This window comes from Daphnia pulex, chromosome 7, assembly GCF_021134715.1.
Source record: "Daphnia pulex isolate KAP4 chromosome 7, ASM2113471v1".
In the NCBI taxonomy this organism is placed as follows: domain Eukaryota; kingdom Metazoa; phylum Arthropoda; class Branchiopoda; order Diplostraca; family Daphniidae; genus Daphnia; species Daphnia pulex.
In genome coordinates this window covers 12,007,894-12,035,324 of record NC_060023.1, presented here as the reverse complement: position 1 = coordinate 12,035,324, position 27,431 = coordinate 12,007,894, and the positions used below count along the sequence as shown (strand labels likewise).

Genomic DNA, 27,431 nt, shown 5'->3' with positions numbered 1-27,431 from the left:
AAGATCTGATTATTAAGATATGGAACATTGCAACTTGTACTTACGTATATAGGTGCTGCTGTGCTGCACAATAATGGAGGATTCGGAGCACGGCAACCGAGATCTAATAATCAAAACAGCACAGCTACACAGCTCGAGCTTTTAATTCACTTTATGAATCAGAGAAATTTGAATTCTTTTGAAAACCTCCTCAGACACAGCAGGGGAGAAATCGAGTTGAGCAATCGAGCTCTATATTACACCAGTATAGCAATTCGCAAAAATAATTGAGAGCGAATCCATTTATTCTTTTTTTATTCCAAAGTGCTTTTTAAAAAGATGTAACAACTTTGATCTTATGCTGATGCTGATCGAGTCAAAAATCGCCGGGCGGTGATCTGGGAATCCAAATATAATTGCGAACTTTTATCATAATAATTTCTAAACTATTTCAGTTCTTAGCTGCCTTTGAGATAAGACGAAAAGATAAAGACGAAAAGTTGCTTGACTTGCCGCAAATAGAAGCGACGATTTTTCCATAAGGGTATATAGAGACGGATGTGCTGCTGCTGCGGAGTGTGTCTGACCTTTGAGGAGAAAAACAAACTTCCGGTTGTCAAGTGGAAATAATAATAAAGGCTATGGCGTATAGTACAATAGAGAACGAATCGACACAATGGAATGGCATTTCTATTTTATCCCGAAAAAGGGGCTATACAGTTTCTTCGGCGGAAGCCTTTTTTGGGCTCATACGAATGTCGAACATTGTCGTTGTCAAATTATTGTCGAGAGCAGTTATTTATGCAATTGCTAGGAAAAGCGTCGTCCACATTATATAATAATCGGCAGACTATTACGTCATAGACTGTCACACGACACCCTTGATTATTTATATTTCTCAGAAGCAGGGATAATACAACTCGGACGGAATAGAAGAAACAGGAAAATTATTAGGAATGCTATATCTCTGATGTGTGGCAGACAATTAATGGCGGATTGCGTCGACATTTTCACGACAAATATTTCCGTAGAATTTCAATTAAGAGTTTGGATCAACTGCTCAAATACAAGCACAGTTGCTATATTTCACTGTGAACACACGTGCGTGCGTGGGTTGATGATGTTTACTCCAGGTGGCAGATCCCCCCACGACTGGCAGCAAATGGACAAACCGGACGACGAATGTGGCACTGGGTTTCCAGCATATAATTGGACGTGTAATTGTGTTGGACGTTGTCATTTGGTAGCCGACGACTGACAGCAGCCGAGCGAATTTCCAGCCTCAAAGATGATGTACTACTATTACAATGTTGCCGTTTGTTTCCTGATGTCGGCCAGACTTTTAACCCACCGAGTTGATGCTCATTCCATCCAGCATTCCGGTACGGACGTTTTTATTGTGCCAATTTGTTTTTAAATCAAATTTGTCCATTTAAAATTGAATTTTAATATTTTTGAAATCAATTTGGAAAAGGTTCGACAAGTGACAGCAGCAGCAGCGACGACGTCGACAAAATTATTGGAGGCCAACTGGTCAGGATCGGAGAACACAAATACATGGTCACTTTTATTTTTAGACCTGTCAAATTATATTTCATTCACGTTTGTAGTTTTAAAATTGGCGGCAGGCTTACGTTGTATTCAATGACAAATATGTCGGCTGTGGCGGGACTTTGATAAGCGACCGGCACGTCCTCACTGCAGCTCATTGCCTCATGGATCCCGACACTGGGTAAATATTCCCTAAATTTTAAATGTGAATGATTTCCAATTGTTTTAACTACATCAGGGTGGCGGATGATAAAGAGCAAGTCTACTTTAATGTCTACACGGTGGAACCGATGGATTCAACTGCCATCAAAAGGATCGTCTACAAAAGCGATTTCAGGATCCATCCGAAATATAATTACAAAGCTCCCGTATAATCTTTAAATTATTTAACAAAAATAATTGTCTATTTTAATTTTAAATGATCTTTTTTAATTGAGTACAGGGTAAAGGCTATGACATTGCCATTTTGAAGTTGAATCCTCCACTTTCAAGTGCGGAAATGTCCAAACTGGACAAAATCCGCCTGGGAGACGACGACGATTTGATTTGGATTCAAACATTGGCCCTCGGCTGGGGTAAAACAACCGACGGTAATATACTGAATTTTTTACTGATGACATAACATATTCCAACTCGTATAAAATAAAAACATGACGTCATATGTTGTGATCATGATCAGCTGAGAGTCCGGGATCGCCCAATTTCTCGCCCAACTTGAAGCAAACGAAATTGAAGGTTCTTTCACGGTCGGAATGTCAGGCTCAATGGGGAACTAATTACAATCACGACATTCAACTCTGCACCGCTCCGTCAGACACCCAAATTTGCACGGTATAGAGAAATCATCAATCATTTCTATCGACCCCCTTTTTTGGGCTCCTTGATTTTTATTTGTTTTATTTCTGTTTAATTTTTGTCCAGGGTGACAGTGGCGGTCCGTTGCTGTGGCAGAAATACGAAAAAATCCCAGGCACTTTTCAGTTTAATTGGGACAAAATTTACGGGTACCAGGCCGGAATTGTCAGTTTCTCTACGGGTAACGGTGGGACATCGGTGGTCATCAATCGCCGTAAATTTTACGTCGATCCTTTTCGCAGCGTGTCGATTCGTGCGACGAGATGCGCCCAAGGCTCCGTCTTCACGCGAGTGCAATCCTTCGTCAACAACGGATGGATCGCAGCCAACATGAACTGAACCCCCCAAAAGAAATAAAAAATGATAGGCCTTATTCCGGATCCACATACACATTCCCGGGAAAAAATAAAATTCAAACTGTCTGTCAGACAAATCTATAATACCTGTAAAAATAAAACGGGATAAAAAGCTGGAAACATTTTTTGTGGAAAAATGAACTTTTTTCGTCACAACTAAATTTGAATCCGCATTGCGGAATATCCCCACGACGTGCTATAACAATTCCAAATAAATAAAAAGAATGATCCTGCAGGATTTTGTCTTTTTATGCTAAGGAGCTCTTGCTACTGGGCTGGATTTATTGTTTCTTTTCGGATATATATAACGGCACACGCACGAATGAAACTTTACCGACCATCAAATATCTGCCCATTTACACGCACGGACAATGAAACATTCCGGCTGATCAAACCAGCAGCAGCAGCTGGCACTATATAAACGTTGTTGTTGTTGTTCCACCTGCTGTGGATGACGTCAATTCTCTTAAAGGGACGACGAAACTATTATCGATCGTTGAATTATAGCCAAAAGGATTTAAGGTTCGGCTAAAATCCTGCGGGATTATTTGATATTCGTTAGATTTAATGGCCCGACTCCCATTTTCCTCCTCCTCTATCATTCCGATATTTGTAGCGGAATAGAGAGTTGATCCTTATCAGATTGAGGCCGTCGTTTTATATCATCTAAAGAATTTCGTGAATGAAAAGAACGTGAGCCGGGGCTCTCATTCCTTTCACGGTCGGTCGATGCTCCTAATATCAGCTCGGGATTTGATTGGAGCGCTTATCAAACAGCAACCGATCTGGATTCCTGCCAATAGCACAACAGCCAAAAACCGATTGATGACGATATTGAGATGATTATTCCCCCCTTTTATTTTCTCGTCTGTTATGCCCAGAAGGGATAAAAGGTTATGCAACTTTCCGTGATGCAAAACTCCCCGTCACGGGGATGATGATGCAATACATAAGAGTGCTCTATAACAGATAATTGATATGACATCATCATTATAAAGTATTATTATTTCCGTGTGTCGCTATGGAGATTATGTATGCCACGAAAATCAGAAAACCAAGGACGAAAATGGACCCATTTTTTTGTTTTTCAGACCCATCCCTCTTATTTGGTTCGACGTAACAATGGGACGGGTGAGCAAATTTCCAGGAGAAACAAACTTGGAATTGTAGGTAGGGAGGGAAAGAAAACTATATATTCTTTTATCCAGTCTCATTTTGACGATCGATATTTTATTTTCTCAGTCGATTTCTTTTCTCCGAGGAGGTGACACGCATCAGTTATTTCGTGCAGCAGGTGACAAATTATTCACATTTCCAGTAATATTGGATATTTTGTTAACTGTGAATATCATCGTCCAATTCAGCTGAACAATTAAAATGTGTGCGAAAGTGTTGAAACGAATGGAGCGAATATTTAAACAGTGTCGAATAAATAATGTGCGACTGTGTCGTGATGACGTCAATGCCAGCAGCAGAGAGAGAAACGGGTCAACCGATCGCCACATTTTTATTTTTCCACCCCCACAGGTGCCGATCGATTTCACGCCATATTTATTATCGCTGCCCACGCCCGATTGACTCGTTTAAATTGATGGCGAAATTACATGAGACACCATTCAACATGTCGAATTACAACTCACTGGTAGTCGCCATTTGGCTGTTTTATTTCTATTCATTTAGAATTGGAATTGATGGCTACTCGACGGCAACCAATTCAGGTAAAAAATCTTTTATTTGATTTAAAGTCGCAATTGATTTAAATATGTTTTTAAAAGATGTGACGCGAAATGGCAACGAAACGGACGACGTCGACAAAATTGTTGGAGGTGAAATGGTCCGCAGGGGAGACCACAAATACATGGTTAATCAAGCTACTTTGTAATTGACTTTTGCTTTTTTAAAAATTTTTTAATTAATCAACAGGTTTACATCGAATTCAATAACAAATACGTCGGCTGTGGCGGGACTTTAATTAGCGACCGGCACGTCCTCACTGCGGCCCATTGCCTCATGGATCCCGACACGGGGTAGATTTCTTTCCTTATTTTAAATGAATTCATTCTAATTGATTTGACTAATAATAATGACAGGGTGGTGGATGATAAGGAAGAACTGTTTTTCAATGTGTACACCATAGAGCCGATGGATCCTTCCGCTATTAGACGGACCGTCTACAAACGGAATTATCGAATCCACTCGCAATACGATTACCGTTCACCTGTAATTCCATTTCTAATAGCCTCTATTTTCTTGGCAGATTTTAATTTTAATCATTTGCTTTTAGGCGAAAGGCTATGACATTGCCATTTTGAAATTGAATCCTCCACTGTCAAGTTCCGACATGTCCAAACTGGACAAAATCCGCCTGGGAGACGACGACGATTTGGGTCGCATTCAAACATTGGCCCTCGGCTGGGGCAAAGTCAATTACGGTGAATTATTTCTGATTTCATTCAATTTCCTGATCATTTTTTTTTGTTTACGTGATAACGTTTAATTTCAGACGTGAGCAGCGGGAGCCCCAATTTTTCGCCGAATTTGAAACAAACGAAATTGAAAGTTCTCTCCCAGTCGGAATGCCAAGCTCAATGGGGAGTCAATTACAATCACGACATTCAACTCTGCACCTCTGCATCGGATACTCACGCTTACCTGGTCAAATATCATTCCAATAATATAGTTTAATTCATTTTTAAAATTGAAATTGAAAATTCATTTCTTTTTGGTTTTGTCCAGGGCGACAGCGGCGGTCCGCTGCTGTGGCAGAAATACGAAAAAATCCCAGGCACTTTTCAGTTTAATTGGGACAAAATTTACGGATACCAGGCCGGAATCATCAGCTACTCTAACGGCGGAATCATTTTCGGGAGGGTCGTTAAATACGCCAACAACGACCGTTCGTCATCTGCTGGCGACCAAGGCTCCGTCTTCACCCGAGTCCAATCCTTCATCAACAACGGATGGATCGCATCCAACATGATCTAGGTGTGCCCAACCCCCCCTACCCTATAAAAGTTAAGTTTAATTGGCATTAACTATATAGATAATGGGACATTTGAGCGTGTGTGTAATAATGCTGGATGTCATTAAAAAGTCGAGCCGGTGGAGGGTGAAACAAAAAGTCTATAATCTTTTCCCCATCCGGAATCCGGAGCAAACAAAGACAAAGTTTTACGGGTCCGGCGTGTGTCTCTGTGTGTGTGTGTGTAAGAGGATTTACAACTTTTGTTATATATATTCCGGCGGCTATTTCAACTGGGCCGATAATATCCGGCTCTCCACCGCATCCGCTCAATCTTTTTTCCTTGTCTTTTTCAAACCGGAATTTTTCCTTTTTTTTATTTTGGCGGGATTTTCGAATATAATTTGTCCGGATGATGGATGCTCAGCCGACGATTGACGTCGCAATGGCGAATGCCAAAAGTTGACAAACGAAACATCTTTTAATGTTTTCCTTCTTCTTCTTTTTATTCCTGGGCGGAATCTCCAAATCCATTACCAGCTGGGAGTTCTAATGGAATAATTGCACTGTACAATTTCATCCGGCGATGAATAGGAGGGAAAGAGAGACGAGACGACGAGTTTTGTGCTGTTTAGATTCGAATTCATTTCATTTTTGTTGATAATAACTGGGCGTGGGCATGTCGACGAGTCCATCCGCCACGGAATGTCATGGAATAGACCAGCAAGACCCGGCGGGCCATGAAAGAAGATGGGCAATAAATAGAGCCCATAAGAGTTGCGCTGGCTGCTGCCGGAATGAAATGTGAATTACATGGAGAGAGCGGGAAGTTTATCTATCTATATATTCACTAGGCCACGCCCATCAGCTATACAATGCGCGTGGATATCTAATCCTTTTGGATGTCGGTTCGTCCCTTTTTTATTTTCTTTTACGATGAGCCCGTCGACTATATACACGACGGAGATATTGTAGAGAAAAACACATCAACCGCAGCTGCGACGTCCATTTTTCTTCTTCCCCACCCGCCCGCTGTATGATGTAACACGACCGACAACATGTGCTGATGCCTATAGATATATGACAACTCGGCACGAGAGTATAACGGACAGTTGCGTGTGACGAGATGTTTTAAATCTCTGACCCGCCAATTGTATTCAAACCGCCCGTCTGTCTGTGTAATATGCGGTGAATTATTTATCGGGAGAAGGAGAAATCCCGTCGGGAGTGATGGCGAGATGGACGATCCAAAAGTGTTGCCACCGCCTCTGCTGTGCTATGTAATAATCGCCGCATAATTCGGCCATTTCGATCGCGGTGAACTGTGAGCATCAGATATCGATTCCCCTTTGCTTTGCGGTTCCCATCTCTATAGACATTCTTTTCCCCAGCTCAATAAATTCTAAGAAAAAGAAGAAACAGAAGAAAACTATTTGAGATAATAATAATAATAATTGCCAAGGCTGTTAAGAAAGAAGAAAGATTATTATCTTTTATTCGTTATTATTATCTTTAGATATTTGTGTCGGTTGCACGAAAGATGCAGTTTGTTTGTTACAACACTGGCCCCCGTTACTTTCTTTTGACTAAAAATAACAATTGAAGTGGGTGGGTCTTTCGGTACGTGTGTGTCAAAACCATCTGATGTCCTAGAAAAGATACAAAACTGCTGGGCCGCCACCGTTTCCGATCCTTATTTTTTCCTTCTTCTTCTTCCTCGTGTTGTTGTGTCATCCGCCTGTCATCCGCACTGTCCCGATGCAATTGAACGAAGAAAACATTTTGGCGTGTTGGGCCCAATTGCCTTCGCTTGTGTCATCCCACTCCACTCCACCCATCCCACCCCACCACCGAAAAAATAGAAAATAGAAAAATAATAATCCATTGTGGGCCCTTCACCTTCATCAAATGATCATTTGAAAAAGAAGAAGAAGAAGAAATAGTACCGCACCTGGTGGCTCGGCCGGAATACATAACTATCTTCTTCTACTTCTTCTTCCCTGGACTCTTTAATTAGATCAGAAATAATTTCAAGGAGCGCAGCAGCAGTAGCAGCAGCAGACGATAGTTGAGGCATTTATCGAACGGCGGCGACGCTCGACGGCGCATCTTTTGGTCGGTCCGGGAGGAGGAGGAGGCGTCGCACTCCACGGCGCCGGTCCCGTCAACGACGACGGAAGAAGAAGAAAAGTCCAGGATGGTTTTGCAGTCGCTCCCGTCATCCCATCGTCAACTGGTCGTCGTCGGTTCGATTTCCATTTGGATTTTGGTTTTGTCGGTCCGTTTTTTCACGACGAGATGAGAAAGGCAACCGAGCGTGAATGCACGTCGTGTGTCATTGATGGTCATAAGGTGTAACGGTGCGTCTTTTTTGCCCAGGATCAAACTTTCCCCCCTTCCCATATAGGCAACTGGACACAAAACATTTTGGATTTCTTCCCAATTGATCGGATCGGGTAAGTCGGAAAACAACCGTTGGCTAATCATCAGGATCGCCAATTGCCATTGTTCGGCTGACAACAAAACAAAAAAGAAAGCGGGAAATTCAAATCAAAGAATTTTTTGGGGGGAATTGGCGCCGTGTCGTCCCATTCATCCACGAAAAAAGATTCAAAACACAAAAGATCCTGCTGGATTGTTTATTTATTCGACTAGGGATCGGATCTACCCAAAAACATCCGCATTCATTTCCAATTCCGCCCATCTTCTCCTCCTCCTGTGTTTCTTATCCATTTTGAATTAGATGGAATCCGTTGGCGGAAGAATAAGGAGAGACAACCGCCCAAGTTCTTGGCATTGAAATCTTTGATTCCAGCGGCGGATTAAAGATCCAGCAGTTTCTTTTTGTGTTCAATCTCTTAAAGTGACACGCGGTGGTGGTCGTGGTGGTATGACGTGAAGATGAAGAAACAGCCGGAAGAGAACAAGAACAAGAAGAAAAAGAGCCGGACAGCAAAGGCGTCCGGAAGCGACGGCCAGCAAATGAGGACCGTGCTGGACTCTGTGGCTGTTGCTCTCGTCAAATTGTTGCTACTCCTCGTCGTGGCCTGGATCACCCTCCAGTGCTGCCCGTCTTCTTTGGCTGGCGTCATCAAGGCGTCGGCAAGTGCGGCGTCCATCGGCGTCGATCGCCCACCAGCAACGGCCTCGGTGGCGGGAGCCAACGCCAGTGGCCCGTCTCCTTCCGGTCGAGTCGTCAGAACCAAATACGGAAATTTGCGCGGATTCATTCTGCCCGTCATCACGTCCCAGCAGAGTTCAGGTACAGGATCGCCTTTTGTATTTATATATAGACGGACGACGGGATTTAATAGGAACGGGACAATGGCGGGATTTTGTGAATAGCTAATGAGCCAACCTCCGCACATTTCCGATTAAACAGGAAACAACAACCATCGCAGTAAAGCGACTCCTGCAGGATCCAGCAGCAACAACAACAACAACAATGTCGAGGCTTTTCTGGGCATCCCGTACGCGGCGGCGCCGATTGGTTCCCTGCGTTACCTGCCGCCGGCCAGTCCCGGACCTTGGGGTCCGTCCATTCGTCCGGCCATTTCTCTGCCGCCGGCCTGTCCACAGCAAATGCCGCCGCTGTCCAACAGGTGAGAATTATTTTGAACGTTCAGACGAGTTATTATTATTATGACTACGTCGGCTGTTCAGGATCGGTTTCGGTTATAACATTTGATGCAACCGGCCATATCGATCCGTCCGGCTCATTTGTCATTTTCAATTCGTGCGCAATCCACGACGGTTACATAAATCTGCCAATATATAAAAACGACATATTGCGCGCCAACCCCAAAAGTAGGAACAGGATCGATTTCACTCCTCCTTCCTGAGATGCAAATAGTCCCGCGGCTCTTTTTATTGAGCCGGTGGAGGAGGAGGAGAAAAAGATACTATACATTTCCATTTTCACATATATCCATCCATCCATCCATCCAGCTGCTGTGAAGCAAAATCCTCTCGACCAGGATCGTATAAATCGATCCTGTTTTTTCCTATTTTTATACATTTTGTTGTTGTCTGTTTTTTGTTTGTTTGGCCCACCGCCGCCGGCTAGACACGCTGGCGCCTGATTGGATGAAAATGCGATCCATCAAAATATTACAGTCTAATTCTTCTGACATGGAAAAATTTGCAGGAGCGCCAGTTTGGAGTCGATGCCCCGGGCTCGTTACTACCAACTCAAGAGGATGCAGTTGATGTTGGCTAATCAGAGCGAAGATTGTCTCTTCCTCAACATTTACGCTCCTTCCGAAGGTTTGCCATTTTACTTTTTCTTTTTTTGATCCATTGCATGGGGGGCAGGAGGATCGATACGTTCAGGATCGACGTATATAATCATTGAGCGGTGACTGCTGGCCGTGACAATAAGAAAGACGAGACGGACCTTTTTTCTCTTTTGAAATTTGTGGGGTGGTACTACTGGGGTGGGGGTATCGAGTGTCTGGTGCTTTTTTGATTCACGCCCAGCTGCCAATTAGACACATCCAGCGGAAGGAGTAGAAAATCGAATCCACCCACTCCGCCTTTCCTTTAGAGCCCACTAGCGCTCAACCCGCCAATTTCAAATTTTTCTTTTGGCGAATATCGATCCTTGTGATGCAGGATTCCTTTCCTCTTTTATTCCGCCGGATCCAGCCCGGAAGAGTCTGGACTGGATATAAAAAGAAGAAGAGAAAAATGGCCAGCAACTTGCCTATTATATATTGGCATATAGAATAGACGGCGGCGCTCAACGGCATTTGCCGCCATTGTGCTGCTCTTGATCAATTATTAGACATTCTCATCACATAATAGATCCTTATTCTCGTCGACGATCCACCATTTTCGATCGGGGCCATTGTCGTTTTATTTTTTGGGAGCCATTCACAGGCCGGAACATTCTCCCGCCCAGCCCGGCTGGATTATTTTATTTCATATTTTCACGCTTAATAATCAAATAAATGAATTGAATGATTCAGGATTTAGCGGGTCGGGATCGACGACGACGCCGTTCAGCACGTCGTTGGCCGTTGTCGTTCTGATTCACGGCGAGTCGTACTCGTGGGGTGCTGGGCATTTGATGGACGGCGGAATGTTGGCCGCCAAAAGTCGAATGGTCGTCGTCACCCTCAACTACCGTCTCGGCATTTTAGGTATTTTTCAAACTTTCCAGCTGCAGCTGTGCAGACGGACTCGTACACTTAATCATTTCACATATTGGCGTATAATACCGTAGGGTTCCTGCAGACGGCCGCCAGTCCCACGCCCGGCCAGACCCGAGGCAAGAGCAAACACGCCATTCCCACTCAGGGCAACTACGGATTACTCGACATTAGTAAATATAATACATTTCAATTCATTAAATTAAATTAAATCCAATTTGGGTAAATTCTCAAAAGTGGCGGCCCTGGTGTGGCTGAAGGACAACATTGGCGGTTTCGGCGGCGATTCGAATCGCATCACTTTGAGCGGACACGGAACGGGAGCGGCCCTGGTCAACCTCCTGATGATTTCGCCTCTAGCGGCCGGTAAGTTGAAAAATTCAGTTTTTTTTTCTTTTATTCTTTTTGGCTTCGATTAGATGTCGGGGCTGGGGCCGATGTTACGGAACGATTTTTGGCATGAGCTGTGCTGGGATCTCTTTTATTTTTCCATAAAGGTCGTTCCGTCTGATATGGGCAGAGGAGGGGCTCGGTTATAGACGGGATGAGGATGAAGGGTCCCTCGACGAAAAGGAAACATTATATAGAGCTCCTGCCACATGGCAGGAGCATCAATAGCTGATGGCAACACCCCGCCAGGAGCAGCTAGGAGCAGCCTATAAGAAAAGAAGCAACTTTTTTGCTTTGAAAAGATATGGAGGCCAAGGATCTAGATGAGATATCTAATAGCTTTTTTCTTCCTGCTGCGAGCCAGCACTATATACTGGCACACAGTTCAGGACTTCAGGATCGCTACAGTTCCATTCTTCTCTTGTTTCACATTTATCGCCGTCGATCCAACGCGGCTGAATGTCATCCAAAGGCACCAACCCTGGCTCGAAAAAATAGAAAATAGACTTTTGACTCCTTCAGGATCGATCCTTTTAAATCCAAATATATATATATAACTTCAACGCCATGGTATCATCCATTCGACGCATTTGAATGTTTCAAAAGGGAAATTGCGCAAATAAATATTTAATTGGCGCCAACTGGAATATGCACGGTGGTTCGTATACACGGCATGTCTAAAAGAATACATTAGATGAAAATCACATTAGACTAGACACTGCGCCAAAATGTCCACCAAATTATTCATCACAGACTTTTCCCTTATATTTTTAGCTCCTGGCTCCTATTTCTGGCATGTGAATTTGTAATTACATTTCTTCTGCTTTTAGCCGGCCGCCAGGATTTTTTGGGGGATTTGCGTAGGTCGTCGTATAATGATCATTGACACACATTTCCTTTTTTCCCCCCTGATGAAACATTTTTTGGATGATGTTGTATAGTTGTGTGTGTGTGCGTGGTTTCATTTTCTTGGCTTTTCTTGACGAGCTCCTTTGATGTTTTTTGATTGAACGTGTTCATCTGATTCGACGACAAACTATACAAAAAAGGGGCCGGGCGGTGTTGGTTGTACAACATTTTTTCTTCCTTCCAATTCCGGCGGTCTACTTTATATCTATTGCACAACAGGAAACGGTCGAGACGTGATCCCGCAATGTAAATATACATGCAGTCTATCTGTGTGATGTAGTAGTACACATGACGTTGAGCTGGCTGCGCTGGATGGCAAAATCCCATTTGAAAACGTGTCGAGTCTAGAGAAAACATTGTCGTCGTCGTTGAATAAAAGAATCGAAAGGAGATGATTGGATTTCGCCCAGCCAGCATGCAGCACAGGAATAACAGCAGGAACTAGATGTGATGTTTGGGTCTACATCCGGCGCTGCTCCAAGGATCTACATATATAAGGATGCACGCCGGATGGCGAATAAATAATCGTTTTTCTTTCCTTTTTTTCGTATTCGACGCCAGTCGGTTGAAATTGGAACTTGAAGGAGACGGGCAAACACGTCGAGTTCCAGTTCCAAAAGTATTTCCATGTCACGACGACAAGATTGTCCGTTGATTAGATCGAAAGTGGGTACAAGGCCAACGTTCTTACATAAATCACCTCTGCTGTTTCTTTCTCTACACAATGAACGATGGAAATAGCCAAACGCCACAAGGTCGACCAGATCTACGTGCAACTTGGCGTACAAAAGTTGACGAGGTGGTACGACTCTACATCAAAGACTCTATAGAAAGACCTTACAGACTCTCCCATATGGATCACGTGGTCTAAGTAAAAGGAAAATCGATCGGGACCGATATTGCCGCCATCATCGCCAACTTGACTCGTTCACCGGCAAACTCTCTCACACGCAGTCCACGGAGTTTGGGAACAAAGTTTTATACGTATCGAAATAATCGCCGTTAAATTCGCACTTTGCCGGACTGGTCACCAACAAATAAAAAATCGCCTTTTTATTTTTATTGTGAGCAGTAAACTCGACAACGACTGGCTAATGCAACGTCAAGTTATGGACTAACGATTTTTCGAAATTCGATTGAATCTCCTATGGCATTTGAATTTCCTGCTTTTGATTAGCAAATAGTGTTCCCCACCTAATTATTAATTTTAATTCATTTTAATTTTAATTAATCAATATGGAATGATATTTATTTTTCGGCAACGGTGTCGCCCAAAATAAAAGTTAGTCTGCTAGTAGACATTTCAGGAGGCGATGGTGAACATGTGTGTTTTGGCTCGAACAAAGAAGGAAATGGTATTTATTTTATATACAATTCTTTGGATTAAATAGTCTAATTCCCCACAAAATTGGCTGGTATTTGTCGTAGAAATATTCTTATATAATAATGAGCTGCTTCTCGTCGTGGACGATGTCATTAATGAGCTCGCGTGGCAGACAGTTGCCAATTGGTTTTCCACCGGGTTCTCGGAATTGTTTTCGGAATAAGAAAAGCTGCGAATAATAGAACAGCTTGCCCTGCACGAATTTTTAAGAGTTTCTTTTGGAAATGAAAAAACAGTCTGCACTGACTGCGAGCAGCTCATTACTGTAAGAATATGTCTACTGCAACCGATGCCCTTTTGCATTGGATCAATAAGACTCTCTCACCCTATCTGTGCTGTGTGTGTAAAGGGCCGCAAGCGTTTGCAACTCGTGTCTCTCGACAAATGATCACAAAGTTTCTTTGTTGTTTGTTCAATTTCCTCCAGTTTTTTGTCAATGGGCCGACTAAATCTAAATCGTGAATGAAGCGACTGAATTCGCCTGGCAGGTCTACACCCCCGCTGTGAATTGTACCAGGAGTTATGCAAATAGGCAGATAGACTGTTTACTGAAAATGATGCAACTGCTGTTCACTTTTAATGACGTCGAGTTTCTACTTGTGCATTAAACCCCCCCGGAAGGCCGCAGGGGCCTATATCATGTGCCCCGGAGGAGTAGACGAAACCCGTAAACTGTGTGATCATGTTGGCTACTTGTCTTTAATTGACTGGCACTCTGCAAAAGGAATAATTCAGCACCACTCTTGAGTGCATTGTCTTAATACCCGTGTTGGAATGGGCGGACCCGTTTCACTTCCGCTTTGGGAACGACTTTTTTCTTCTTTTTTTCCTTCCAAATGGCAACCATTTAATATCCATCTATCCTTTTATCTCTCTGGACGCAGAACCTGGTGGGCGGATGGATATTTTCAGCCTAGAACTTTATTGTCTTTAAATTCCGGAAGATGGGAATTAATTTTGACATTTTTGCCTAACTCTTTTTCAGGTTTGTTTCAACGAGCTGTGCTCATGTCTGGCTCGGCTTTGAGCCCCTGGGCGTTAAATCATGAGGCCGGATGGCTCAAGGCGGAAGTGGCACGCCAGATGGACTGCGGCCCTCCGTCGGATCAACAACAGCAGCAGTCCAACAACAAGGAAATGAGTTTGATGATGGCCGACATTGGCGATTGTCTCAGAAAACGGCCGCTCGAATCGCTGATGGCCGTCCGGCTTCCGCCGACTCCGCGATTCTGCACGACATTCGCCCCCTTCGTGGACGGGGCAGGTATCGTGGCCGTCGATCCCCTTCACGCCATGCAGTCGGCCAGTCAGGATTTCGCCCGCATTCCGCTAGTGGCCGGCGTCACATCCATCGAAAGTTACCGACACACCGGGTGAGTTGTCATTTGCGTCATACCCAAGGAGGGGAGGGGATTCTAACGAACCTCATTTGACAAGGATCGCGGGATTCTTCTTCTTACCACCAAAAGGATGGAAAAAGCTTTTCATTCAAATTATTTTTTCGTAGAGAGAGAAAAGAAGTTGATTAAGTTTTCTCTTTTCTTCTAGTCTAAATCAAGAAAGAGGATCTTTATTATTTCGTCGAGTTCAGTGGAAATAACGAGCTAGCCTGCGGCACAATTTCATCCCGTGAACCGGAGAAATTGAATTTCAGGAGCCTGGGCGAAACAGGAACCTTGCGAGGTGACAAATTGGGAGCGCTAATAATATCTCTCAGGGAAATACGTAATATCATATCCAAGTTTTAATTCCCTTTGATGAATTGAACAGTGCTGTGCTGCAGATATTTCTTGTGCATAATAATAAGGAGCCAGGAGCCGTCGCCGGTGGGGGGGAAACGAACTTTGGCATATTCATTCGTCAATGTCGCCAATATCATTTGTGTTGTGTGTGCGCAATGTTTGGCCTCTCTCGCACACTTTGGCTGGAGTTTTGGACGGCGGATTTATTCCATTTGGCGTATTAGAATAGAAAGACTTTGGGGGGAGTAGTGGCCTTTACACTTTTCGATGAAAGGAAAAGCCCCCAGCCGCTGGAAACGAAACGACTGCGGCCGGCAGTTCAATTCAGGCCTGGGCCTGGGCTGTACAGTACTACTACTACATTGAATTGTGTCACATGCAAATGCGGTGGCTGATGCTTTTCCTGGCTCCTTTTTGGCAAATGAAAAGGAAACGGATCGCCCTCCCTTCCTTTTTCCAAGTGCGCTGGCTGCTGGCTCCAGCCGGGCTAGGGGGGATTACACGTCGGCCTCCTGAATGCATAAAACGCTCATTTATTCCAGTGCATCCGCCCTCCGAGGGAAGCCCATCCAGGGCTGCGTCGAAAGACATTTGGAGAAACAGCCAGAGTCTTTTGTTTTGCTGCCCCCCCCTTCCAATATTCAAAAGAGTTTCCATCTAGCCTCTCCAACTATCAATCCATCCATCCAACAAGGCCTTCGTCTTCTTCTCCGTAATATACGGAAGCATCCATAGAGTTTGGTAGCTGCATCCATTTGAGCTGATGGAAAAAGTCGAATATCAGGCCATTTATAAACACGCGATGAACTTGACTTTCTCTCTCTCTGCTGCTCAAGGCCCAAATAGGAGCCCAACTGAAAGGGGTTATTCCGCCCGGAGGAACGGGGGTTGGAGTCTACTGCTGCTGCAATCAAGGGACTATACACGCGTTTGTCCTGTCCGTCTATTAATGAATGGAGACAGTCGAGTCTAATAGTCGACAACACACACGGCGAGCGGCCCAGCCAAACAGAAGTGAAGGGAGTCTAGGCGACCGGCGACCCAGTCAAAAGGAGCTGATCAAGTCACGTATTGACCAGCCGAGAGAGAAGAGAGACTAGGACAAGCGACAAAGAGGAGAGAAAAGAAAGAGAAAGGAAAGAAAGGAATAACGAAGGAACCAACGGTTCATCAATACTAAACACTGGGACCAAAAGAAGAAGAAGAAGTCGGACCCTGTCCAAAAAGAAGAAGAAGAAGAAGAGGTTTATGCTCTTTATATTACATGGAATGCTTGTCCCATTTCTAAATAAATATCTAAAAGAAGAAGAAGAAGAAGAAGGCCGGCACGGATGATGTGAGCCGAAAAGGAGATCAGAACGGAGGTCCTTTTTTTTCCCTTTTTTTGGGGGGTTATTTCTTACAAGTTATAAAGGATGTCAGTCACGACCGCCTTCAACGACGGACAGACAAGCAAAAAAAAAAAAAGAAAAACATTTTTTTATCCTCCTCCTCCTCCCAGTTTTTCCTGCTGTTTTGGCCCAGTTTGTCCGGTCGTCGCATGTAAATCCCGAACGACTCAACATTCAGCCAAGAGGAAGAATGCCAACATTTATTTAGTCTCTTCTCGGGGAAATATCAAAGTTTATTCGGCTGTCCTAACCAATGATTTGATTTGATTTTCTATTTCAGGGACAAGGATCTGCGTGAGGGAATCAGTGAGGATCGCCGCGATCGTACCCTGCGCACCCTGATCCGCAATTTCTACCAGTTCCACCTCAACGAAATCTTTTACGTCTTGAGGAACGAGTACACGGACTGGGACCGGCCGTCGGCCCTGGACGCCCTGTCGATGCGCGACAGCCTCTCGCTGGCCCTCAGCGACTCGCTGGTGGTGGCGCCGCTCATGCACGTCGTCCACTTGCACGCACAGCGTTCGGCCAACCCGTCCGGCACCTTCTTCTACCACTACCAGGGCCAGCAGCAGCAGCAACAACCGCCGGCCATTCTCGCCCAACCGCCAATGGCCAACGTCGGCCAGCAGCTCTCCGCCGACGCCGATCTCTCTGACTACAACGTGAGATGATTTTTTCTTTTATCTTTTGTCTTTTTAAAAATAAAAGAAAACGATCCGGCCATCCATCAGGGCAATGTTTTGCGGGCAGGAATTGATTAGACTGGGATAGTGACGGGCAATCAAGTTGTGCCGGGCGGGTCGTCAACGGGGACATCCATCAAACGGCGACGCTCTCGCCCAGCGCCGCGCAACGAGATACGGCCAATAGAACTGGAAAGAAGAAGAAGATGCGATGCGGATGCAATTACCAAGGCGGAAATGGATATCGCCGCCGATGCGTCAACGTCACCAATTATTTCGTTGGTCTCCCGTTTGGCCCTTTTCAAACGATTGGCTCGTCGTGATTCTGGCGTCCAGCGATGGTATCAATCGGCAAATTATTGACTGCGGGAGTTGATTCATTACAAATCTGAACTGTGAACTTGATCGGGAATTAAAATGCGGATGGATTGCCGTCAATTACCGGGAAATAGTCGCACTCGTTTCCAAGTTGCGGCCGATTGAGTAGAATTGATTCCACCATCGCAGTTTCAAGGACTCTACTATTTATATTCTAGAATGAATGACTAGTAGAATTTGGTGACCAACCGCTTGATCAAAATGGACGTTAGCTGGAACAGGAATTGGGAAAAATGTCTGTCTCCATGTCCCAGTCTTCGTGTCGTAGGCATCCAGTTCCACAACAGATGAAGGTGTACGTCAGTCTCACAATCACCGTTGGGTTGGAATTACCATCAGTCAGACGGTTGGGTTATTCAGTTACATCAAAATCAAATTGTTTTCAATGGATGTGCCCTGCGCAACGACGATGGTATTGGCGTCGAGGCGGAAACGGCCCTGCTTAAGAGTGTTGCTCCATATTGTGTCGATGTTTGCACATGAGCGGATTGGACATGGGCTGGCTAATGCAGTTCACGTTTTCCTTTTTTGATTTTCTTCTTTTTTTTTGGGTCCGACAGCGACTGGGGAGCGTGACGGGAGACGAGCTGGAAGCTCTGGAGCTGGACGCCACGGCCAACGGGGCCCCTTGGTACAATTGGGACGACGACCACGAAGAGACCAGTTACATCCTCAACATCATCAGCAACGGCAACAACAACAACACGATTCATCATCACGAAGGAACAGCGATGAGCGGATCGCAGTTCCTGCCGTTCCTGACGGCCTTCGCCAGCACCGGGCAAGTCTCGACTCTCTCCTCCTCTTGATCAAAATGCCATTTCCCTAGAAGCGACGGGCTAATCAGATGATGAGCTTTTCTTGTCTAGTCCAGTAAAGATGGGCCAATTAACTAACAGAGTCTAATTCTCTTTCTCTTTCCCCCCGATCCTGCACCCGCTCGGCTATTATTCCTGCTCCTGGAATATCTCGAAACAATAGGGATCCTAATTTGGAGATTGGCAGCAAAGGCGAGCTGATTCCGAGATCGAAACTCCGCTGGGAGCCGTTCAACCTGCACTCGCAATACTACATGGTCTTTGGTAAGAGTGTCATCATCAAAATCCTCTTCCAGTCCCGCTCCTCACCCCCCCCCCCGGTACAGATCTCTTCTTTTTTCTTCTCCTAGCCCCAGACGATCCTTTTTTTTTTATCCCTGCCGGATGGCAGTCGAATGTAGTAGTAGTATGGGGGATGGGATGGGATGGGAGTCGAGCGTTGCCCGGGGTTTCACGTGGCAATAGATAACGAGTTGATGCTCCTTGCAAGTTTTGATCTTTCAGAGCTAGATGTGCTCCTCCTCGTTCTATCCGATTCGTTCTATCCTTTCTTCCAGTTCATTACACGCCTCCTCCTACTCCGATCCTGGCGAAGGAAGAAGAAAGAAAGAAAAGTTTGTCTCCTTCTTTTTTTCAAAAGTTGTTACAAAACAAAAGGATTTCTTCGTTCGTTCCTTCTTTGCAACTTTTTTTATTTTATTTTTTTGAAAGGGAAAACACAAAAATAAAGTTGAAACAACTTTTATGTTAGGAGGAGGAGGAGCTCGCCTCCTTATATACTCAGAATCTGTAGAAGAAGAAGAAGAAGAGTCCGAAACGGTTGGCGCATCGCCAGAATAATTCATTTGATGTTTTTTGAACTCCCACCCCCTACCGACGTCTAAAAAGGGGGAGAATAAGTTGTGCCCAGTGCCCAGGAACTGCAGTGATATAAATCAGTCGTCCACCCACTTTTTTCTCTTTTTTCTTTTAAGAGTCAAAGAAAACGACCCGGAATGTAGTTGTTGTTGTCTTCTTCTAATGAACGACATTTTTTTTCAAAAGGAGGACAACAGCAGCAACACGCCCATCTCAAGACGCACTACAGAGGCCACCACATTGCCGTTTGGCTCCAGTTGATTCCGCAATTGCATCAACCGGGCGGCGATCCGGCTTCCTACGCAACGGCTTCCTCCTATTCCAACCACCACCGGTTCGATCGCAAAAACACGCCCGTCGAACAATTCTACGAAGGTATTTGCCTCCCTCATTTTTATATTATTTTGTCCGCATCGTTCACATTTTCTTTTTATATCTTCCGTCGGCTGGATCAGGAGTCGTCCGCCAACCGTATCACTTGCCCGGCACCGGAAATGCGACGACGGGCTGGCCGTCGATTGGCACGGGACCAACGGCATTCAGCGGGGCAATGCCCGTCGAGTGTAGCAGTTCCGGAAACTTCCAGCGCGTCCCCAACAATTTCACGCTCAACGCCACGTCCTCGGGTAAATATCGGACGCCTAGACAAATTTGCATATTCGTCTGATGATCGTCGATCAAAGGGTTTAACGTAATCACCCCCCCCTCCCATTTATTGACAGCCGTCGTCGTCGTTTTCTTTTTTGGTCCCGCAAATTGTTCCGGTTGTCGTTTTTCAAAGTTTTAAGCGACGCCGGCCTGTCGAGCACTGCGACAATTCCCACGGGCCGTCGATAATTAAGCCCGTCTCTCTTCCATCCCCTTTCTAGTGGCGCTGGGTTAGAATTCACGCCGGAATATTAGGCCCCTCCCACACGGGCGCTGCGTTTCTCTCATCGGCTAATGGACGTGAGTAGCCCGGCCATGATCAAACATTGGCGAATCAATTGTGAACGTTGCCGTTCGTGATATGTCGGTGGCATTTGTTCCACCACGGCCGTAATTATCAGCCGGAATCGGATGAAAAAGGAGGGGGGGGGGACTCGTAATGTTGTTGCCGCTGTCGAGAGACAATCACCACCCGTGACGTTGATTGCATTTCTCTCTCCCACCACACACAAAAAAGTGAAATGATTTTCTTTTCTATCCCAACATTTTCCAATTTTCCATAACAAATTGGACGGATAACCATTTGAAAATGCCTGGGGGGCGGAGCGACTGCGTCTTATTATTCGTCTACTACACCGCGGTGTGGTGTAGTATATAGTAGAGACGTCGGTGGTGATCCTGATGAGATTTTTCCGCATCATCCACCTCGGATGATGATATGCAAATCGATCGATTTTCATCCTTTCAATCCGCCCCGGAAGCATCTTCTTCTTCTTCTCCCCTCTCTTTCTTGCTATAGACACAATGAAGATGCCCGTTAGGCCGGAAGCAGAATGCAACAACAAAATTGAAAAGAAGAAGAAGAAAACGATCCTGGCCGTGGTACAAGTCGAGTAGAGAGTGTAACAAATTGAACCGAGTGCGCACAGGAATAAGGGGTTGCAATGTTATCCCGGGGGCGTTTATTACAGAGTCATTTGATTTCTGGAAACGGACACAAGAAAAGTCAGAGTTAACGGCTTTAAAGTCCCGCGGGATCTCCCAGCGTCCACTACCGACGACTCAAGGCGTTGAATGTTGAATTTCCCGCCATCAATGGATTGATGAGCTGTTGCCATGGCAACCAGTCGTCGTCGTCGAAAAAATATAAACACTTGAATTTTCTTTTTCTTTTGAAATAGGGATCGGGAGCGACTGGACTCTGGTGAATCCCAACGTCATGGCGTCGGAAACGGGCAACAACAACAACACGGTGGCGGCCACTGCCTCTGGTGGCAACATGCTGGGCTTCTTCTGGACCAACGAAACAGCCCTGTGCATCACCTTGGTGCTGGGCGTTTTCTTCCTGGCCGCCAATCTGATCCTCTTTGTCGCCATTTATCGACGCCGGATGGCCTGCGGTCGGCGACCCAACGGCGACAAGCGACACGACGACGACACTAGTCTCCAAGTAAGAACACGCACGCACACAAAAACCAAATCAATTTTCTTTTCCTATTCACTGGACAAGTACCCTGGAATCATTTCATTTCTGACGCTCCGGCTGACGCGCGCCATCATGTCGATCCATCTACACACGAGTGTACTTGATGTGATTCTACTCCTACTCGTCTTTTCACATGTTTTTTACGTCCGGCCCGGCGTTTGTTTATTCTCTCGTAAAAAAAGACTGGGCTGCGGCCGTGACACATTTGCCAGACTTTGGATTAGACACGACAGTGTCGGCCGTAAAATGCAAAAGGCGGTGGTAGGGAAGCATCGAGAGTGAATCAAAACGATCCTGCGATTCCATTCCACTTGATTGCCAACTGACAAGATTCAATTGGCATCAAATATAAAATAAAAATAAAAATGAGAGCGGAACATGATTTTCCCTTTTTGATTGCAGAGGGACGTCAGTCGACTGGAGGGCCGCGTTGCCACGGAATCGATCGAATCCATGACGGATCTGCGTCAAATGGTCGCCAGCAGCAGCAGCAACCGCCACTGCCTGCAACACAGTTCACGTGACAACCACCCGGACATCACGTCGGCCGTCATCCAGCATCCGCCGCCGCAACAGTATTCCGATTTGGCCGCCGCTAGAATGTCGCCACCTTCTCCGCCCTACTTGCTCAAAGCGCCTCCACCTCACCACCAGGTAACTTTTGTTATTTTCTTACGTCAATTGCTATTATTAAAACACGGAAATGTTTTTCGGATTCCCAGTTTTTGTTAGACGAGAGTAACAGGAGAACGTCCACCTTGCCAGGCAACAGGAGATCGCAACAATCAACAGCGACGAATTATCACCAGGCAACAACCAAATCCATTCGAGAAATCACCGTCTAATCGTTTTAAATGTCGTGATATGTCGCTGAATCTCTTTTCCATGTCAATGTTCTTTTTCCGATTTAAAGTCCAACTGACAAATAATCCCCGCAAATAAAATTGATTATTATTCTATAAAAAATACACATAATTATCTACGATTTTTGGTATTCTAATTTAGTCTCCGCTAATTGGTTAACCTACACCAATTTACATCTTTCCTGAAAAATTATATGACGACCATTAAAATAAAGTCAAATGGGGAAAAAATTGAAGTTGACCGAATGTATTCCGTCAGCTTGGCGAGGAGACAGCTCACATACACAACTTGAAAATGGTAATTATTTTTTCAGGCCACGAGGGCAGAGGCTGTACCACTCTCGTACTTCCAGGTGGGCGGTAGGACGCGTTTCGTTTTGTAGTAGCGGGCCAATCTGTGGATACGCGACTCGACCAGAATGAGACGGAATTTAGCATCACGATCCTTGCGGTTGCGCTCCAAATGCTTGCGGATGGCCACAGCTTTCTTGATCAAAAAGTACAAATCTTCAGGAAGCTCGGGGGCGAGGCCTTTCTTCTTCAAGATTCGCAACACTTTGTTGCCAGTCACGAATCGGACCTGGGCGACTCCGTGGGAGTCTCGGAGGATGACACCTGTGAACAAATAAAAGCATTATTATCATGAATAACTTGACAGACCTACGTCCAAGTTTACTTATTGACAGAACTTTGAAATGTGATCAGAAGCATGTACTGTCCAACGCAAAGTAAACAGCTAAGGGAATGGACAAAGTTTCAATGCAACTTACCGATCTGTGATGGTGTAAGGCCCTTCTTGGCCAATTTGAAGATTTGCTCTTGGACATCATCACCAGAAAGCTTCAGCCATGTTGGGACTGAGCGGCGATAGGGGAGAGCACTTTGGGAAATACCCTTACTGCAAATGCAAGAAAATACATTAATACATGTATGCAGCCACTGAATGTTGTTTAGGAGATTCACAAAGTTGTTCTAACTGACTCAAGTTGAAGTGACAAAAGGTCTGCATCTACGTCTATATGTAAAAACCACGAGGGATGCACAGCCCGATATACTTATTTACAACTCGCTCGAATAGTTTCAAGTCTCAATCAATGGCAAAAAAATATTCCCAAGAAAAATATTTGAACAAATGCTTTGTGAGAAACCATTTAACAACGTCAAAAGGAGAAACATCTTGAAGAATAATTACCCTGGAGCGTGCATACGACCCATGATGGCTTACTGAAAATCAAAAATAAAACAAGTTAATTGAGGTATTAGACCGGTGGTGATTGAAATAAAATTAATAAAACTAACGGGGCGAAATGGGGTATAATTTTTAAGTAGAAATGACAAATATTAAGTAGGAGAAACGCAAAATTTAATAGAAATAGCCAAATAGTCACCAACCACGTTAGTTCCGACACAGACGAGAAAATGGCTGAAAAGACTAAAACTTCAGCGGCGAGGATGTGACGTCAGGAATGGAAAAGCGAGAGATATGGCGTTGCCATTCTGATTGTACTTATTTTATATAAACTATTTCTAATACTGGTTAGATTTCTTTGAAATAATTAAATACTAATTAAAAATACTACAAGGTTTCCAATACATTAATAATTTTTTTATTTAACTGTTGAAAAGTTTGACAACGCTTACGGTGTTTACAATTTCACACACAGGAAAAAACCCGCTACGCCCAGGAAACAAGCTGTCACTTGTCATTGGTCACAATAAGACACTTTTCTTAAAATATCGCCCCTGGAAATTAATAACGAAGCCTTAAAGGGCCTTCTCTCTCGTAAGACATTTTCAAATAACTTATCGCCAACTTGGGGATTCCAAGATCGTAAATCTCAATATCGAAACGCTTGACTAGGTTCTCACTTTAACGACTGTGAATCGCATACAGTTTGTGTTGAACTAATTTAAATAGCCTAGCAACAATATCAGCAGAGAAGAAAAATAATTGCATGTCCTTATCGATAAATCTAAAAGTTTGTAGTGCAAGTGTCAGTAATCGTTTGGTGCCATTCAGTTCCCGATATACATCATCATTACCTTTTCCGATCTGATTTAGAAAAGCAAAAATGGATTCCACCTTGCTGCGGTCAAAAGCCCTCCCCACACCAAAAGACAACAACGTTGTCAAGATTGCCGTTGAAATGGCCGGCAAGACGCCACAGTTGATTGAGCTCAATCAAAAGCAACCTCTGTCTACCATCATTCAAGATCTGTGCAACTATTGGAATCTAATAGATGCTGAGACGTATGCGCTGCGATTTAACATGGAAGCAAATCGAGCCTTTGTCAGCGAACAAAACCGATTGGACGTCAAGAACGGCCATGTTCTGCAGTTGGGATTTTCACCTGGCAAAATCACGCAGAGCATCCTCGATCAACTTTCTCCTCAGTCGGCTCATGAAGATAAAATGAAGGCTGTCCAAGAGTTGGCAGGCCATGCCACCGATCCTACTTTCACGGCCGAATTCACAGAGAAGCAAGGCATGAAAATGTTGATTGCCTACATTGAAAACATGGAGACGGGCAAACCATCCGACCAGATTACAGCCCTTCTTCTCCCGGCCTTTGTCGATCTGATGGATCACGGACTAACGCAGTGGGATGTCTTGGAACCGTCGTTCATCAAGAAGATCGCATTTTACATCAACAGTCAGGCGAGCGCACAGGATCCGCGGACTCTTCAGGCGGCCCTGTCCATTCTGGAGAGCATTGCACATAATTCGAGTACCAAGTACGCGATAGTCGAAAAGGAGTTGACCATTCCCAATCTGGCGATGCATCTGCAAAACGCATCGGCAGCCATTCAGCAAAACACTTTGGCGTTGATCAACGCTCTTTTCCTCAAAGCCGATGATTCCAAGCGAACAGCCATGAGCAAAACCATCAACTCTCGCCAGATTCGTAATACGATCGTCATGAGCATCATTCAAGGTATTTTCGTTGATTAAACACCTTTTGTTCCGCTGGTGAGACGACTTTCTGTGTTATTTTCTAGTGCCTGGAGTAGCGAGCGGTAATGAGGTTGCCCACCAACTGCACGTACTCCAAACGCTGCTGTTGAACGTGCTGGAAGAGCCAATGAACCGGCCAATTGAATCGGGAGACGTCGAGGCTCTCGAGAAGATCAGAGAACTGCGGCGAATTGCATTTGACAACGACGGCAGCGACTCTGTCACTCCCGTCAAAGACGTGGTCACTCGCAAACAGGTCATTCCGCGAGATTTCCGCAAATTAGGATTCAGGAACGACGCAACTCCACTCAACGATTTCGGTAAGAATATTCGAGAGAAAAAAAATCCGTGGGCGCGGATCCTTGATTACTAAACTTGTCTCGTACAGCTCAGGTTCCACCGGGTGCATTAGCTCTCGATGCAATGCACTACTTTGCTCTCTACCATCCGGAAAAATACTCGAGAGTGGTGCTGGAGAATTCGGGACGAGGCGACGACTATGATTGTCCATTTGCCCGAGCCGCCATCGAACTAACCAAATTATTGTGCGAAATTCTCAAGGTAATTGAAATCTACCATCTTCATGGTTACACCAAGTATCATTTTAAATATATTTCTGAAATTTCCAACAGATTGGGGAAGCACCGACTGAGCAAGGGACGTCGTTTCACCCCATGTTCTTTAATCACGACCACCCGTTTGAGGAGCTCTTTTGCATTTGCCTGGTGGTGGTGAACAAGACGTGGAAGGAAATGCGAGCAACAGTTGAAGATTTCGCCAAAGTATTCTCGGTTGTTCGCGAGCAAATCACGCGCGTTCTAGCCGGACGCCCTCCGTCACAGGAAATATTCAAGGAGCGGATAGCTGCACTCACCTACGCTGAAATCACGGATTTGTGGCAACAGGAGCGTACAAGTCGTGAGAAATGGGAGTCCAGGTCACGGCCCATTATGGAATTGCGCCAACAAATCGAGCCGGAAATTCTCGAACTCATTCAGCAACAGAGACTAGGATTCCTCACAGAGGGCACTCGCTTCAGCAAGTACACCAATCGAGGGGTAATCAAAAAGTGTTCTATTACAAAATTCATCAATAAAATATAATTAATCATTGACAGAGGGTCAAGGACAAGTTTTGGTACGTTCGCCTGTCGCCTAATCACCGAGTCTTGCATTACGGCGATTGCGATGAAAAGAGCGTTCCGGCACTAGACGAATTGAAGGAGAAATTGTCCATTGTCGACATCCGCACTCTGGTCACCGGAAAAGATTGCCCACACATGAAAGATCTAAAGTGAGTTTCCTGACCAACAATTAAAGAATAAATAACATTGACAATGAAATTCTTTTCTTAGGGGTAAGAAGACAACGTCGCAATTTCCATTTTCGTTGATGCTCGATTCTCATGATGTGGGATCGCTGGATTTCGTGGCACCCGATCAGCAAACGTTCGACTACTGGGTAGATGGAATCAATGCACTTCTAGGTCCGTATTTCAAAGATAAAATACAATTCAATCACAATTTTTACAAATTCAAACTTTACAGGCAATAAAATGACGAGCAAAGAGGCCATGGCCGATTTGGAATTTCTACTGTCGATGAACACAAAACTCAGGTTGCTCGACGTGGAAGGATTGGACTTGCCCGAAGAGCCGCCAGCCATACCCCGCGAACCCACCAATTACGATTTCGCCGTGGAGATCAAGTAGAAGATCTGATTCGCATGTGGCAGGAGTGTGGACACAACAATTTACCTAGTCGTTCCTAATGAAGAAAGAACAAAAATCCCAGGCTGTCTTCCCAATTCCAGTACCTTTCGCCTTTTATTAAATCGATGTGGTGGAGATCTCGATTGCTTTTTAAATAATTAGCATTTACCTCAGAATGAAATCAGTCGTTGAGGCAAAAAGAAATCACAAAAGGTATGAGCTGTCTCAATGAGTTATCATCATAATATTTTGACTGGTGAATTTACAGGATGCAAAATACAACATACGAGTGTTTTAATTTTTACCGCCAATCACGTTTGTTACTATACTTTTCTTAACTAATCCAATTTAGTCA

General features: G+C 44.7%; 2 protein-coding genes across 5 annotated transcripts; both read left to right on the top strand.

The window, feature by feature from the left end:
- The first annotated feature begins 1,168 nt into the window (after positions 1-1,168).
- On the top strand, positions 1,169-6,022 carry LOC124196612 (trypsin-like). Of its 4 annotated transcripts, XM_046591763.1 has the most exons (8): positions 3,988-4,035; positions 4,269-4,459; positions 4,517-4,602; positions 4,665-4,768; positions 4,832-4,961; positions 5,026-5,173; positions 5,245-5,396; positions 5,478-6,022. In XM_046591763.1, the coding sequence occupies exons 2-8, from the start codon at positions 4,333-4,335 to the stop codon at positions 5,724-5,726; spliced, it is 996 nt and encodes a 331-aa protein (XP_046447719.1). In that variant the 5' UTR covers positions 3,988-4,035; positions 4,269-4,332; the 3' UTR covers positions 5,727-6,022. The 4 variants fall into 4 exon arrangements, with proteins under 4 accessions (XP_046447720.1, XP_046447721.1, XP_046447719.1 ...); XM_046591764.1 differs by lacking the exons at positions 3,988-4,035; positions 4,269-4,459; positions 4,517-4,602; ... (3 more) ...; positions 5,245-5,396; positions 5,478-6,022 and adding exons at positions 1,169-1,361; positions 1,454-1,539; positions 1,608-1,711; ... (2 more) ...; positions 2,210-2,361; positions 2,452-2,979; XM_046591765.1 differs by lacking the exons at positions 3,988-4,035; positions 4,269-4,459; positions 4,517-4,602; ... (2 more) ...; positions 5,026-5,173; positions 5,245-5,396 and adding exons at positions 1,203-1,361; positions 1,454-1,539; positions 1,608-1,711; ... (1 more) ...; positions 1,973-2,120; positions 2,210-2,361 and having other exon boundaries at positions 5,478-5,882.
- Positions 6,023-8,545: 2,523 nt separating this feature from the next.
- On the top strand, positions 8,546-27,387 carry LOC124196619. Its single transcript, XM_046591773.1, has 22 exons — positions 8,546-8,965; positions 9,086-9,305; positions 9,851-9,969; positions 10,674-10,847; positions 10,931-11,029; positions 11,094-11,222; positions 14,525-14,912; positions 16,953-17,337; positions 18,297-18,517; positions 18,718-18,818; positions 19,599-19,787; positions 19,868-20,038; positions 21,242-21,510; positions 22,724-22,762; positions 22,828-23,015; positions 24,472-25,346; positions 25,411-25,686; positions 25,755-25,927; positions 25,999-26,424; positions 26,484-26,659; positions 26,721-26,851; positions 26,913-27,387. Exons 1-22 carry the CDS (start codon positions 8,605-8,607, stop codon positions 27,074-27,076), a joined length of 5,274 nt encoding a protein of 1,757 aa, XP_046447729.1. The 5' UTR covers positions 8,546-8,604; the 3' UTR covers positions 27,077-27,387.
- Positions 27,388-27,431: the final 44 nt, after the last annotated feature.